Source organism: Myotis yumanensis, unplaced genomic scaffold (genome assembly GCF_028538775.1).
Source record: "Myotis yumanensis isolate MYYU_CA2020_CCGP unplaced genomic scaffold, mMyoYum1.0.hap1 SCAF_1, whole genome shotgun sequence".
Lineage (NCBI taxonomy): Eukaryota > Metazoa > Chordata > Mammalia > Chiroptera > Vespertilionidae > Myotis > Myotis yumanensis.
In genome coordinates this window covers 53,054,317-53,071,087 of record NW_027223752.1, presented here as the reverse complement: position 1 = coordinate 53,071,087, position 16,771 = coordinate 53,054,317, and the positions used below count along the sequence as shown (strand labels likewise).

At 44.4% G+C, this 16,771-nt stretch overlaps 1 protein-coding gene across 19 annotated transcripts in view; it reads left to right on the top strand.

Annotated features, from left to right (window-relative positions):
- TPM1 (tropomyosin 1) overlaps positions 1-14,586 on the top strand; it is a 30,234-nt gene extending 15,648 nt beyond the window's left edge. For 3 of the 19 annotated variants that reach the window (XM_070421529.1, XM_070421471.1, XM_070421460.1), the window contains 6 exons: positions 1,413-1,530; positions 2,808-2,878; positions 3,660-3,735; positions 4,191-4,253; positions 4,559-4,628; positions 13,203-14,586. In XM_070421529.1, coding sequence (XP_070277630.1) covers positions 1,413-1,530; positions 2,808-2,878; positions 3,660-3,735; positions 4,191-4,253; positions 4,559-4,628; positions 13,203-13,285 — 481 coding nt within the window. In that variant the 3' untranslated portion in view covers positions 13,286-14,586. Of the gene's footprint in view, positions 1-1,412; positions 1,531-2,807; positions 2,879-3,136; positions 3,213-3,659; positions 3,736-4,190; positions 4,254-4,558; positions 4,629-6,011; positions 6,095-7,515; positions 7,783-11,947; positions 12,780-13,202 lie in introns of those variants that run through there. The other 16 variants (XM_070421451.1, XM_070421447.1, XM_070421498.1 and 13 more) reach the window with 9 other exon arrangements.
- Positions 14,587-16,771: the final 2,185 nt, after the last annotated feature.

Genomic DNA, 16,771 nt, shown 5'->3' with positions numbered 1-16,771 from the left:
TTGAAGTTAATGTATTCATATTGCATAGGAACACTCCTAGAAAGACACCCTGAGACCAGAGAGAGCTCTGTTGCTTCAGGGATGACACAGCAGTGTGGTGGCTCCGAACACTGCAGATCTGGGCTGGGACCTGGGCAGGGGAACGCGGTCAATCATTTTGTCCATTTCTTCTTCTTGGAAGTGACTTTCTGCTCCCTGCCACATGGATAAAGAGTGATTTCAGACTTTAGGATTAAAGAAGCTTTTTAGCTGAAGTTTTCAGCTCATAATTCACTGCTGCTTATTGTTTCTTCTTTAACCAAGAGTTTTGGAATTCTTTAAGATGACTCACCATCTTGAACAGTGTACACTACACATACCAGTGGTTTTGTGGCTGACGTCTTCCTGAAATACACTTGCTGATGAACCTAAAAGGCGATGATCTGAATCTGGCCATGTTAGACTTCGGAGTAAAAAGGAATGTCAAGATCTTTACTCCAGTCCCCTGATTTTACAGATGAGAAAACTAGGGCTCAGAGACTGGTCAGCCTGCCCAGCGTCCCACAGCCAACTTATGGCTGAGCCAAGACTAGAACTCGAGTCTCCTGAAACATATTGTAGGGCTTCATCAAAAAACAGTGGCTGCTTTATCTTACTGTCTACTTAGATTTTGGTCAGTGAATCCCATTTTAACATGAATTATTATTCTATAAATCTGTAACATATTGTAAGTCAGTTCACATTTTCCAAAACTTAACACCGTGCCATAGGGTCCAAACATACATATCAGCTTAGAAGATGGTGTCAGTCCTGTCTGTTGACACCTCTGTTATGAAAGGGTTCCATTAAAAGCAATACTCATCGTTTCTTATCTCAAGTGTTAGGTTGACCCATATGAACCTGCTGTTTATACAGGTTTGCCATGGTCAAATATCAGCAATTTCATATGATTCAATCTAATATTTACATTTGTGGCTCGAGGTAAGAACAACTACCTTCTGTGTAGGAGGAAGTGTATGAAGATAAATATGCTTTTGTTCTAACTTTGGTCCATTTTCCAGCCGAAGCTTCCCACGAGGAAAGGGAAGAAATCGCATTATTTCTGTAACAAGTAAAGCATGTTGGTCTCTCCTGTTGCCCTGCCTCCCCGTTTCAGACGGGATCCTGACACAGAACCTTTCATTTCACATTAGATTTCTGGACAGTTTCACCAGGACCGGGAGCGTGAGGTTTCACTCGCAGTAAACGGAAGGATATATCTTTCTGCCTCAGCATTGGAAACTCTTGCTCCATGGCTGGGAAAAGAAAAGTAGCTGTGTGCTCTGTTTTGGTCTGCTAGTCACACTAAGCCTCCCGAACCACTGTAGGGCAGGGTGTAGGTTTGTGGAGGTCAACTCTAAAACTGGGGTCTTGTTGCTTGTCTTCCTTTTCAGAGGCATGAAAGTCATTGAAAGTCGAGCCCAAAAGGATGAGGAGAAAATGGAAATTCAGGAGATCCAGCTGAAAGAGGCCAAGCACATTGCTGAAGATGCCGACCGCAAGTATGAAGAGGTCAGATCCTGGGGCCCAAAGCCTCTCGGACCTCCCTCCCCCCCCCCCCCCCCCCCCCCCCCCCCCCCGCAGTGGCCCGGGGGTCGGGGACAGGAGCAGGGCACACACCCTTGCATTCTTCAGTGAAACTATCAACTCGACTCCCTTGGCAGAAATGGTGGTTTTGAGAAGCAGAGTTCCTTTGTCTGCAGAACACGGTTCTTATTGGATCCTGCTGGGGGATCTAGGCTCCATCATGAAACCAATCAGTAACACTGAGAAAGACCAAAGCTTCCCCCACTGCCCCTCCCCTGCCCCCTAAAGACCAGGACAAAAAGTCTTGGCCAGGAGGAGGGAGAGTTGCCTCCTGTGTCTGTGGAAGGAGCCTCTCCTGCTGTCACCATGCACGCAGTTCTTGGAGTGCTCGCCCTGCATGGTCCCGTCCAGGCAGCCTAGAGAGATGGACCGTGTACTCACTGGGTTATTGATCACGGAGGACGTTTTCAATCTGTCCTCCTCTCTCCTCAAGACGGCATAATTCCGTTATCAGCCCAGGTTCACAGTTAAGTCAGCCTCTGGTCATGTCCCCATGAGCACCACTTCCTGTGATAACAGCAACATAACTGTTAGGGTTTTAGTTTTGCCCTTCATGCACCGTGGCTGTCTTGACATAGTTTTGACTCTCCTTATTATTATTGTTATGATTATTTCCAGATTACATTATGCCCGTTAATTTTGAAATGATTCAGAGGATTCCTTCTCTCAGGTTCTTTCTTTCACTGAGTACAGATTTCACTTCATTAGTCATCTCCCCGGCTCAAGTCATGTTAGCTTCCCTTGCTATTCTGTTGGCATTTTTAACCACCTCCACAAAAAGGAGATGGAGGTACAGAGCTCTAAATGGATGCAGTCCTCAGGATTATTTTCAGTATTTTCTTGGCAGCCCCTACCTCTTTGGCATAAAAATGCATCATTTCTCATCATACTGCTATTTTTGAGATTATGAATTTCATATTTCTCCCTTCTTCCACACTTTGGTTTGGCTGCTGTGTAATTATACAGACTTCATCTGGGTCAGACTTAAAATGAGACTGCCTGTTCATAACAAACCATTCTGGTCTCCTCCCATTGGCTCTCCTGGTGGAGAGCAGGTTCTCTCCAGTCCACAGGAAAGGGGATCATCTGATTTGTAGACAAGGTCTTCTAGGGGCTGATGGATCCATTCCCCACCCCACAACCCCTGACTCACAGCTTGCAAGCCCACGATGTGTGTATGCCTTGTGTTCGTCCCGCCGCAGGTGGCCCGTAAGCTGGTCATCATTGAGAGTGACCTGGAACGTGCAGAGGAGCGGGCTGAGCTCTCAGAAGGGTAAGCGGGCCCGGCGCCAGGACGCTGTGTGTGGGGTGCTGCAGAGCAGTGACTAAACAGCATGACCTTCTGGCAGCTGCACATTTACCTGTCTCAGCTCCGGGCTCCTTACGTGCCCATTTGACATGGATGAGCCACGAGTCTAGAACACGGAGGACTTGTGTGGGGTGTCTGTGTATGAATGCGTGTATCACTGCATGCCTTACCTGCACACTGATTTTGAGAATGGCCTTGTGCATTTCCTGTGTCCACTAACAGCCAAGTTCGACAGCTGGAAGAACAATTAAGAATAATGGATCAGACCTTGAAAGCATTAATGGCTGCAGAGGATAAGGTACTGATGGATCATGTGTGGTTTTTAGGTTTAACTCCAACCCAGACATCTTTCAGCTTCCAATACCTACTGGTTCGTTGGGTATAACAGCTGCACCTTCACTACACCCTCTGCTATCTTATATCTCGCTTTAAGTGCTGTCTTTGGGTTCTTTGTACTTCCTTTGTTTTTCCTTCATAAATGCTCTTCGGTGCAGCCAAAAAAAGAAGCCAAATTATCACACTTCTAAGTTGTTGGATTTTGTCACCCTGCCTTTCTGCTTTTGCAAGGTTGGGGGGCAGTGTCCCTGACGAAATTGAGTGTTTTACTACCTGATGATTTGGCTACTTTAAGGCAGCCCTTTGTTCTCTAGGACTCGGTTTTCATTTTTTCCCATCCTTCTCCTTTTTCTCTCCTCCTTCCTTTGGCTTGTCTCCCACCCTTTCTGCCTCTGGTCGAAAACATTAGCAAATGTGCCGAGCTTGAAGAAGAGTTGAAAACTGTGACGAACAACTTGAAGTCACTGGAGGCTCAGGCTGAGAAGGTAGGCCAGGAGCATGGTGTGGGGGAAAAGGCACCTTTTAACAGCTGCTCGAAAGACACCCACTTTTTCTCTTCGGAGGCCCTGCCAATAATAGTAGTAGTCCTTTAGGCATTTTTCATAAATAGCATCATCTTGAGGTGATTTCCTGATGGTTATCGAATAGCAGATTCTCTTTTTTTAATAGAGAATATATTTTATATTGAGTATGTGAGTCATCTGTAACAATTTAATTTAAACCCAGTGCCAAATGGATGTTATCTTGTTCTTATCCCATGTAAAACAATAGGCAGGAGAACAGAGACTGTATTGTAGTGTGCCATTTGATCTGGGAGGCTCCATTACCGCCTGAGAGATCCTCAACATCTGTTTGCTGGGCTGGCGCTTTCTTTGTATTAGAAGAGAGGAGTATAGAGTGAGCCGGGGCCTGACATCTGGAACGTTCTTTCTAATTACAGTACTCTCAGAAGGAAGACAAATATGAGGAGGAGATCAAGGTCCTTTCTGACAAGCTGAAGGAGGTAATGTTATGACTGTTTTGGGCAAAGCCACCTGAATTTTAAATGGGCTCATTTTCATGGAGCAGGTCAGGGCCTTTTCATTTTGAAGTTGTGCTGCTCCACGTCAGGGATAACCAGAGGTGGTCTCGGGGTTCCCGTGCTGTGCTAGCTGCCACCTCTCACTGTGGTGACTGGCTGACGAGTGGTTTCTGGCCCAGTTTATGGGTGCTGCGCTGGATTTCCATTTTCATGTTTTTCCCTGTATTCATCACTCCTGGAAACCTAAAACATCCCAATTTTGACCGAAACAAATTGAATCATTACAGGCTGAGACTCGGGCTGAGTTTGCGGAGAGGTCAGTAACTAAATTGGAGAAAAGCATTGATGACTTAGAAGGTAAGGTCTTAAGTTTTGTTTTCACTTGAACTCTTACGGTTGAGGATTGACCTGGCAAAACGGTTTTCTAGTCCAAGTGCATTCACCTTGACATATATTCACCTTTGCTCTTGCACATTCCTCCTGTCTGTCCTTGGGGTTTCATTCTGTGGCACTTAAACTCTCGGACCTGAGTGGCCTGCGCACCAGGTGACTGAGCCACCAGACAGGGCACATCTGTTTGGTAACAGCAGATGCTGCCCAGTTTTACCTCACACTCCTCGGTGGGGCAAGGTTATTTTTCACGGTGGGTCAGGTGGTTGTAGGTAAGAGTGACTCCAGTATATTTTCTGTCGATAGTGATACCTCCTAAGTGTCAGATGGTATGGATTTGTTCTTGGACACAGCCTATCTTCTTCCAAGTATGAATTCAGTGTAAGGGTTTTTTGTCATTAGTTATCTTGGTACTGAAAGGATTCGGGGATAACAGGACGTCGTATTTTGAGATTACACTTTAGCATTTCTCCCCTAAGATATTTAGGTTTTATTGTAGCACCCACTCTGTGTCACAGAAATCCTAAATGTTGAGCTCAGAGGCTTGTGAAGGGTCAGCAATGAAAAAGAATGAAAAAAATCAAGGCTAAAAAAGGTACTGGAGGTCTGTGTAGGTGATAACCACGCTAGTAGAGAGGAGAGAATGACAAAAAGTCGCAGTCCACCCCAGGGCGGCAAAATGTGCAGCCGTCACTACAAAAACTACAGTGCAGACTTGGCACAGCGCCACCGTAAAAAGTGTGGCTCCCCTCGCTTGTCAGGCCTTCTAGACCACGAGCAGGGCAGCTTGAGTGAGAAGACCACGAGTGGTTCACATGCACTAAGAAATCCATATCCCAGTGGTCTAGTCTGGTCAGCAAGACCGTGGTTTGCAGGTGGAGCCAGATAAGGACAACAGACTAGGGTCACAAACTGTTGTTCCAAAACACTGCCCTTGTATGTTTTTTCCTCTGTTTATAGTTGCAGTTGGCTGCCTGCTGCACTGTAATTAAAATATAACTCTAGAAAAGAAAGACCTTCCATTACTCACCCAGGAGACATCCTTCTGTGGTTTTATTTAGAGCTAAACGTGGTTTACTGATATACCTACCATATTTGTTATGATTTTCATATTGCGTCATTCTTGTTTTATTTTCTAATGGGTTTTGTTCTTTTTGTTTTTGTTTCAATTCATTTAAAAACAAAACGCACGCCTCCTGCATTGGCCACCTGCTGCGGCACCACTTCCTTCATGCATTGCCCTTTTCTTGCTGCTGTGTCGGGATGGCGCCCGTGCCACCCTCACTCACCTTCCATCTCTTGATCACTCTCCATGTCCTTGCACCTCTGCCTTCCACTTCCTGGTCATAGACGAGCTGTACGCTCAGAAACTGAAGTACAAAGCCATCAGCGAGGAGCTGGACCACGCTCTCAACGATATGACTTCCATGTAAATGCGCATCCACCCTGCCTGCTCACATCCGTGCGCTCATGCTAATACGATAACCGCACCACTGCTCCCTTCTGGGCCTCCAGAATCTCCATCTTCACTCCTTCCTGCTTACTCTTTCTGCATAACCTAGGCATAATCATTGGTGGTTGTTTTTTTACATTCTACTAATACAAAGGCCAAGTAGATTAAGTCTGTCTGTGCAAGTCATTTTCCCTTCAGAATCCATTCATTTCTCAATCTCTAGGCTGGGTTCTTCCCACAAAGCAGTGAACTGGAATGTGAATGTCTTGAGTACTATCCTTTCAGGAAATTAAACTAGGCTCAAGTAAAATGAGAAAGCCATGCAGTTGTACAGGAACTTCCCAAAGCACTATCAAAAAATGGTTTTCTGAGACCCAATTAAATAAAATACCATTTTCAAAAAAAGAAATATGAATTTAAGAACCCTAAAGTGTCAGATGACAGAGGCTCTGAGGGAAAGGAAATCGATCCAGTACAGCTGTAAAATATCTTCTCTTTCTCACGGTTAAGAGTTGTAGAGAAATGAACCCTCTGCTGAGAAACCACGCCTTTCATTTCTGTTTACGTAAAAGGAATTAAAATACTCCCAATAAATACCACAACTTGTGTCAAAGAAATGGGGCATAAACAGCACAATGTGCATTTGGGAGTTAATGGCCCGCTTTTATACTGTGAGGTAGTGAGTGCTGGAGTCAGTAGTCTTGTTCTCATGAGAACCTTGAGCAGACATGACCAATTTACACACTACTAACCAAACCTAAACGTTAGCTTACTCTGCCTCTACATTCTAACCTGGAGTGCTTCACAGAGGGTTCTCTTCGTTGTAATAATCTGGCCCTGAATTCCGGATAAGCAGGAAATTTCATTTTCCTGGCCCACCTGTCCTTCCTTATTAACCCGTGCAGGAAAACGGAAGTGTGGCATGGGCCTGCTGCCTCCAGCTTATAGAGTCTCCACGTTACCCTTGGAGACATACATGACGGTCACCATGGAAACTAGAGAGCATGTCACCCTCTCTTCCTTCATTTGAAAAAGAGAGCGTGGGTCAGATGATCTGTCTCCAGGGCCTTTTCCATAAGACCATACATGTGGTGATTCTATGTGGGAAATTTGAAGCATCAAGTATGATTAACTATTCTGAAAGATGGGTTGAGTTCAAAATTTTGTTTTAAAATTCTGTTCATGGGTCTTGTTAAAATGGACCCTGACCCAGAGGGGCCCCGTGATGCCTCCGGTCCAGAGCCGGGGGGCGAGGACCGGCCTCCCTCAGGTATAGCTGGCAGCGGGTTTGCATGTCTGCTTCTCACCTGTGCTTCCAGCGCTCCTCTCATGTTGGTCCGGGTTTCCTTTTTTCCATTGTGCCACTTTTTTCTTTTTCTCTCACCTTTTCTCTTCATGCAGATAAGTCTCTTTGCTTCACTTCTCCCAAGACCCCTTCATCAAGCTGGGTGTCCCACCTCTCTGCGCTCCGCAGTTGGTCTCTCCTCCAGCTGACCCTGTTCTCTCTCTTAGCATCCTGCCTTCGGGCCGGGCACACCCTGCGCTTCCTATTGTACAGAAGCTCTTCAGTTCAGTGTAAAATAAACACTGTGTAAGCTATTTCTGTTTGCTATTCTTTTTACTTCACGTTTTAGTTTCAACACTGAATAAAACTGCAAATCTGCTTCACGCATGTGAGGGTTCATTTTTTGGCTGCTGCTTTTTTTTTTTATTTCCCATTCTGAACATTATATATTAGTATCAAGAGTTTCTGAGACAGTAGTTCCTTGTGGAACTTTTTTAAAAAATGCTAATGCCCAGCTGGAGTGGCTCAGTTGATTGAGCATTGTCTTGGGCACCGAAAGGTTGCCAGTTCAATTCCCTGTCAGGGCACATGCCTGGGTTTTGGGTTCAGTCCCTGGTTGGGGCATGTATGGAAGGCAACCAACCAATGTTTCTCTTTCACATCAATATTTCTCTCTCCCTTCCTCTCCCTAAGCATGTCCTCAGGTGAGGAAATAATCAGTCAATCAATCTCATGCCTGGGTCCCTCTCAGAGTTTTGATTTCCAAAGGTTAGAGTGAGACCCTGGGCATTTGTGTTTTTTTAGGGATTATGATGACTCTGGCATGTGGCCCAGATTAGAACCTTTGCACAGGACACTCCTTGTTGGAGTCGGAAGATGCACCTTGAGCAGCGTCTTCCTCTGCCAGAGGTTTAGTTGGGGATGTGGTGAGTCCTCTATGCTGATATTGGATGGCCCGGCTTCGGAGGACGTGCCTGACCAATGAAGGGCTCCTGATGAAGGCTCCACAGCCATCCCACAGTGCTAGGAATTTACATGTTGGGAATGATGAAAAAGAACTTGGATCACGCTATGTAAGTTGAGGTTATCATTGATCCTCCTTTTACAGCACAAAGAGCAGTTAAAGCTTTTTAAACCTTCATTTTGATCATGAAATGACTTCTCAAATTTTCTAAATCTGATTATGTTCAAGTTGAGATTTATTTTTGTGCTCTTTAGCACATCTGTATTCTTTAGAAGAGGTACATACATAATCTTTGCAATAATAACTGGTTTGGGTCTTTTTTTTAATTTGTGGACACTTAAAGTATAGTCATTAATGTTTCTTCCACCCCCCACCTCCTCCCTCCCCCCCCGCCCCCCAAAAAAAGTAGTTAGTGAGAATTGTTCAGAACACAATTACTTTTTATTTGTGCTTCACTATTTACTTCAGAAACAGCAATTAAGTGATTTTTTTTTTTTAAATTACAACTCCATAATGATGTGGACTTTTGTTTTCTAATTTCCAACATTTCTCCCTCAATAGTCTAGCTGTATTTCTCCTGTGTTTTAAATATGGGTGACCTTCATCTGTTTGTGTGTAGTTTTTTGTTAGCCTAAGAGATTTGATGTACCACTATTTTATATATTTGGTATACTCAATTTTTACTCAAATAAATTTGAACAAGCTGGAAATAATATCAGTTACTCTACAAAGACTTCAGAGCAGGTAATAAATGCCCTATGAGGGCCGTAAAGTGTTTTAGTAATGGTATAGTAGACTCTTTAAAAATTAGATTCCGAACAATGTCTCTCCCTTGAGAGTGTAAAGACTTCTGTAATTTCATGTTTTTCTTTGCCTAAGGCCCCATGGGCCTGCTTTTGACTATGATTCCTGCCCTGTTCTTTTTAAGTTCAGAGTAATAGAGGTGGGCTCCTCTGTGAGTAACCCCGCTTCCCGCAATAGGCAAAACGACCAGTCTGCAGGTTCTCCTGAGCGTGTGCTCAGTGCATTGTGGAGGCACGTCTGTGGTTTCAAACCCTCCCAGAGGCTTCCACACTTCTATAAGTAGATTCTACTTGGGGAAATGGGAAACTGATAAATTGGGAAAGCAAATCTGGAATAGCCCAAGAAGGTATGGGTACACGAGAGAGGAAATAGCAAGTTGATTTTACCAAGAAATTGTCAGAGCCCAGGCTTCCAGTTCAGAGTGCCAGGCCCTAGCTCCAGCTGCGACAGGAGCCTCATTTGGACCAAACCAAAGGCATGGCTGAGTCTGAGCACCAGAGGCCCCAGACATCTGGGAGGTAGTGGAGGAGGGGGAAGCACGTCCAAATATATAAGTGGTTCTGGTCCCTGCCCTCAGGCCACCGGGGCATACCAGCTCCAGGGCAGCTGAAAGGGGCAGGTCCCAAGGGGGAGGTGGTAGGGACAGCTGTCACGGAAGCTGAATTCACATTGATCCTCTGGATTCTCTAGGGTTTCTGCAAAGCCCTGCCATCCAGCTTGGCTGAGCACTGGCTCACAGAGAGATATCCTGCCTGCCCTTGGCAATAGTTCCCCATCTGCAAGTGTGATGTACTAATCCGGTTAGATTTTGAAACCCCGAAACCTATGCCATATACAAGACACTGGAAGGAAGGTAGTTGGGATGTGGTAGAGAGATGAACCAGAAATGTTCTTTGCCATCTTCTGGGAAGATAGATGAGCGAAGTGAGCCTGAACTAATAGGTGGTATGTACAGTGGAACCTCGGTTCTCGAACTTAAACTCGTTCCAGAAGGCTGTTGGAGAAGCAATTTGTTAAAAAACCAAATCACTTTTTTTCCATTAGAAATAACGTAAATGGAATTAATCCTTTCCAAACCCCCAAGTGATTACCTCTTTTAACCTATCTAATATATAGTACATGTCTACTGTACTGTTTAATCTGCAAACACTTCTTTTCTTAAATTTACCGACTCATCCCCTACCAGCCTCAAAGGAATCACTTTCAGGAAATCAGCATGAGGCATCTTCAGTTTTTCACATATCACTGCCTCTGATAGGCTGTCACCTGCTAGCTGCTTTTCCTTTATCCAAATCAACAACAGTTTCTACCTCTTCCATTGCCTGGCATCGTTGTTTCTTTCACAACCTTAGCAACATTAGCACTCTTGATGGCCTCTTTATGTTTTAAAATTGTGCTGATCCTATTTGGCCAGCAACAAAAACATTCTCCCTTTTGTTGCCTGACAGATGCCTTCTGTCATGATGAGTTGTCAGCCTGAAAGGGTTGTGGGGTCAAAAAACAAAGTTTGGTTCACAACAACTTGGTGGAGAACCGAATTGTTGGAGATGGGAGACGTTCAAGAACCGAGGTTTGACTGTAGTCAGAGTCAGAGAGGAAGAGAACAATTCTGACTGGGAGCTACCTGGAGGAGGTGACATTTGGCCAGGGTTTTGAATGTTCAGAAAATTTGGGTGAGCAAAGAGGACAAGGCAGGATATACTTCCAGCTGGAAAGCGTCTCCTACCATTTATAAGAGAAAGTTAAAATAAGAATTGATCAATTTCCCACAGACATAGGGCTAGAGACTGGACATTTCCATTTTCCCCAGGGACAGGACTGCCAGCTTTTCGAGATCATTAAGTAGAATTTCTGGGTTCAGGTTGTCACCATCGTTCGAAACAATCATGTGTTCTCCAGGTTTTTGTCATTGTCTGGGTGTCCCCTGGATCCTCATATGTAGACTAACTCCTGTGCTTGGCTTCCTTGCCATGTGGAGCAGATTACATGGCAGCCTGTAAAATTTATATTATGCTGATCTCCGTGTAAATGTTTGAGATTTTGTTCACTTTATACACATCCATCTAGCTCCAAACAAATACCATCTTCAAGAAGTAAAGATAAATTTTAAGTCAGTTTTGAGTGGAGATAAATTCCGATATTTGGCTATTTGAGTAGGTTGGCACACACCCCGTATCAGAACTGGGCAAGAGTTCAGAATGTGCACCCTGTATCATGGGGATTGGAGGACAGGGAGCTTAGTTCTGCATTTCAAAAAGTGTTAATGCAGCAATGGTAGCCCCTCTTGGGACTTCCTGAAAGAAAAGCCAGCCCTCGGAGTGGAGATGAAAAGGGTAAGAGGTGAGCGGATATGGGCAGGTGGAGGTTTCGCCATAGATCTCCACTAAGCACAGCAAGGAGTGGATGCCGTGCTGGACTCACCTCCAGCCCTGCCTGGGTTCCTCAGGCTGTTGCCAGAAACTGGATTCGGCTCAGTTCATGTAGTGGTGGTAGCGAGGCGGGAGAAGAAACTCCATTCTCTCTTCTTCTTACCCTGTTGCTCCCTTTCCTTCCCCACCCCTCCCACCGAGAGAGAAATCCTGGCTCTAAGTCTGCCAGGCCTTTACCATCCACCTTCCTGGGCACAGGACAGATGACCATGGGGTAAGGGTAACCTGTCCAGCAAGTAACCAGTGCCGGAGGCATCTCTGTTCTGTCTGTTAACTCCCTCTCTTCAAGTCTAGCTAACCTCTCTTCTTCTGCCTCTTCTCTTCTGCTAACCTGCTTGCTGACCTGTACAGATGAACTCTATCAACAACTTGAGCAAAACCGTCGCCTAACTAACCAACTAAAGCTGGCCCTGAATGAGGATTAAACTTAAGTGGGAAAGAGCTTGGGCTGAATTCTAGGAATGGAGCCCATGGTCAGAAATCTAAGACTGTTATACCTTCAACTGTAGGGGTTGCTTCTGTAGAAATGAACATGGAAGGATTCAGCTGAAAAGCTGGTCTTGCCTGCATTTTCCTCTTATATCTGGAATATTTCAGTTCTCTTTAATCCTGAAATAGTTTTTATGGTAAAATACAATCATTGTGTATATGAATAAATATTTATAACAATCAATTTAGCACTCCTCTTTGCAACAGAAGGTCCTCTTGTTTGAATTGATACATAATGAAGACCTCAAAAAAATTGTTTTCTATTTCCTACAGAGAACTGAGTCCTACTTTAAGTTAGAAAACCAAAGCAGAGGGGCGTGCATGTGTATAACTATATACATATATATATATTATATGTGGGATGTAATATATATAATATGTACATTCCTATTATATACTCATATTCCTAACTTCTAATATCTGGTATAGTGTTTGAAATATTATTAAATGTACCTATGCTTGGGCAAAATAGCTTTTGAAAACAGGAGCTCATGTCAGAAGTCCCCGATTGTCTGAAAGGTATGCTTTTATTCAGTCTAACGGTGTTGCTGGAATCTAGTGAGAATGTCATGTGATAATAAATAGAACACTGTAAGAATAGTAAGAGAATGTCCTACTGAAGTGTGCATGAATCATGTTGATAACTTTTTTTAATGAGCAACCAAAATAAATCATTTCAAAAGTTGTCAGAAAACCTAATTTATGTCATCTGTTTTCTGTGAGATTGTGTTACAGCACAACTCCCAGACCATTAACTGCCTGTAACTCAGAAGTGTCTGCTGTCATTAACTTCGTGCTGCCAGCACCTCTCCCTGTTCCCACAGCGCGCGGCCCATGGACCTTCACCAGCCTCACCTGCGTGTTGTTCTCGGTGGAGTGCTGGTGGGGGTCACCCGGCCACTCTGTGAGAGCCTTCTGTGCCTGTAGTTCCTCTGGGTCACAGACGGCCTCCCTCTCCGTAGGTCCTTGTCTGGAAATGAGGAATGTCTTACAAGCATGCCTAGTCCTAATCATCTCATCCTGTGTTTGTGATTGATGTTTGCCTGCTTAAATGTACAAACCACCATTGTGTCCAAAGCGCAGCTATTCATGACTTAATTTTCTAATCCCACCACAGAGAAAGTGGCTCATGCCAAAGAAGAAAACCTTAGTATGCATCAGATGCTGGATCAGACTTTACTGGAGTTAAACAACATGTGAAAACCTCCTTAGCTGCGACCACATTCGTTCATGTTGTTTTTGTTGCTTTTTGTCTTATTTTGTGTTTTTGGTTTTTTTTAACACCATGCTTACCATGAAACCCCTTAAATGCATTTTTATTTACTTTTACCACTGTCACAAAAACACCCACAAGTACGGCTGCATCATGGGGTGGGGAAACACACACACACACAAAGGCAGGCCCCTGACAGAGCGAGGGCGATTTCAATGTGCCATTTCCCAGGTTGACGTTGCCACACTTCCTAGAGAGTTTAGCAACACGGTATGCTTAGTCAGTCTAGCAATCCTCACTGGAGCAGAAAGATTCCCACTCAGAGTGCCAACGACATAATCAGTAGGAAGATTACTGTTGGAAACAATCAGGTGTGGATTGGTGCTACTTGAAACAAAAGGTCCCACTGTGGTCTTTTGTTCAATGTTGTACAATTTAGAATTCTGTCCAACACTAATTTATTTTGTCTTGAGTTTTACTATGAGACGAGACTATGGATTCTGTGTGTCCGAATTCATTAAAGCCAACAGTTTGTAAGCCACACTGCTCTTTCAAGACTTCTATTTCCTTCTTATCGGCACACTTGGAGCTCATTTCCATTCGTAGGATAGCAGGCAATGTGGATTCCCACTCTTTCTCTGTCCTCATGTTAAAGTGGAAATTTAGGCACTACATGCAATTGATTAAAAAAAAACATTTTCTTAAGAGTGATAACTACAGTAGCTCCCCTCCCTTTATCCACGGGGATTATGTTCCAAGACCCCTAATGGATGCCTGAGACCGTGGATAGTACTGAACCCTGTATGCTACGTGTGGTTTCCTGTACATACATTCCTTTTCACTTGGGGAGCACTTTACAGCTTCTCTTTGGCATATCTGAATTGCCAGCATCACCACTCTTGCACTTTGGGGCCATTAAGTAAAGTAAGGGTCACTTAAACACAAGCACTGTGATACTGAGATGGTCCATCTGTAACCAAGATGGCGACTAAGTGCCTAAGGGGCGGGGACCGTAGAGTGTGGGTGCTGGACCAAGGGATGATGCACGTCCTGGGCGGGACGGAACAGGACCACGCAAGATTTCAACACGCTACTCAGAACGACGCGCAATTTAAAACGTATGAATTGTTTATTTCTGAAATCTTTTCATTTAATATTTTCCAACCATGGTTGACCTCAGTTAACTGAAACCAAGGACCACGAAACCGCGGATAAGGGGGGGCTACTGTACATAAAGACATTGTATAATGATATGGAATAAAATGCACATTGTAAGACATTTTCTAAACTTGGTGGTCCTGTCGTTTGTATGTTTTTACTGTGTGAACTTTAGATCATGTGATCAACCTACCTTCTCTCATGAGTGGTTTCTTAAAGCAAAACAATAAACCAAAGTCAGGGGAACACTGGGTTCCATGTATTATCCTCCCAAAAACATTTGAGGCAGCATCTCTTTTGGTCTGTTCAAGTGGCCAGCAAGCTGAAAAGACCCTTCCCCAAAGCCTTTCTCTGTGTTGTTGGTGTTAATCTGCATACACATAGAGGCCTTTTGTAGTAATTTTGCTGGTTTGGAGATTGTCCCTCAAATATTAGCTAAATCTTCAGCAGTGGCATACACACGCATCAACAGACTGGGTTGAGCACCAAATCTGCGCTCTCTACCAGCAGTGTGACTCTACTTAGAAGTATTGCTTTAAGAGCCTTTATGATTTCCTGCTTTCTAACAGTGAGTTCTAAATTCCAATACATCTTTATTTCCTCAGACTTGGAAACTGAAAATATCATAGACTGTTTGACTTTAAGCTAACAAACAAAAAAGGTTACAAGCACTGGTAGTTGGCCGGACTTGTGCTGCGCGGAGAAGAGGGACATCCTCAGGAAAAGCAAACATGGTGGACTAGAAATAAAACGCATTGGGATGCATGGGTAATGGTGTCTCTGTAACTGCTCTTACAAGCCCTTCGATCAGGTATTTTCACAGAACAAAAGTGTAAGATGAATAAACGCTCTGGGTCTCACCTCTTCACCACCATAGGCTCCCCCTGCCAGTCCTCACTAGACAGACACCTCTCTACCTACCCTGGTCAGAGGCCTTTCCTAAACCCAGCACGCTTGCACTGTGGGAGCCAGATCTGGCTTCCTCTTTGCTAGCTGTCTAGCCTGTCAGGTCCCTGGATCTTAGATTCCTCATCTCTGAAAGGGGGAGATTAGTACCTAGCTCTTTGGTGATGATTGTGGAGTTCGAATGGATAGCCCGTGTAGTAATGTACATAGCACAGCCCCTGTGTTAATGACCATTAACTGCTGCTGTCCTCAGCCTTCCATGTTGGTAGGCCACCACGGACGGTATTTAATATCCTCCTTGCTGAAGCTGGGGCAATGCTAACTTTGCCCCAAATGATAATGGGTTTTTGTTGTTGTTCGAGACAGTGGAATCAGACACGGGATTCTTCAGTCCATGGGCTGATGTTCTGTCCACTGAACCCAACCAGCTAGGGCCAAATGATGGTTATTAATGCTATTCTCAGATCCCATGTGCCAGGACCTGTAGTGAGCACCTGACAAGTGTTATTTCAGCTTCACGTCTGTCCCCATTTTACTAACAGGCTCAGGGCGGCTGAGTGAACCTACTCAGTTCCATAGCTCACAAGTGGTGGGGTTGGGTTCCAAACCCAGAGCAAAGCCCTGTGTGGATTCTTCCTCTCCTTGTTTCAGACATTTTACAGCAGAAGGAAGGCACCTACTAGACGTAGAAACAGATGAAGCAGCGGGTATAGTTGGGAGAGGAGGAAACAGTGACCACAAGTGGGTAGTTGAACTTCCTCCCTGGGTCCCAGGGATCAGATGAAATCAATTAATGAACATCATGCCATTTCAAAGAATTAGTACCTGATCTTTCTGATAAACAGAAAAGGGAGAACACCCTGTCCCCACATGACACACACCTTGGTTCTGACCCAGTGAGATAAATGGAACGCGCCGCTCTGTGAGGTCAGGGGAGAGAGATTAGGGCTCTTCAATGTGGCAACGCCGAGGCTGGGAGCCCATGTGGTCACCTTCAGAGAACCGTGAAGTACAGAGAAGGAATTCAGGATTCAGACTCTAAATTCCATTGCTGAAACCAGGCAGGCCCAGACTTCAGCACCAACAGCTGGAAGGTGCCCTGTTGAGAGTAAAACACTGGAACTCTACAGAGAAAGGCTTAGGAGAAGAATATATAAGCATCTTCCGAAAATGTTGAAATTTGTGATGAGAGTTCTATAATCTGTCGTTAAGGATGAAAGAAAAGGGCTTTGTGGATACAGTCTGAGATGCGTTGAACAGTTCCCCTACTTATTGATCCTAGAGGTGCCGGTTTCGTTCACTAGTATGTGTCCTCCAGGATTTAATACATTTAGCCTGGTTCTTTTTTCTCCAGAAAACAAAAAAGTCTTTTTCTTGAACAAATATTTGAGTGTATGTTAACCATTTTT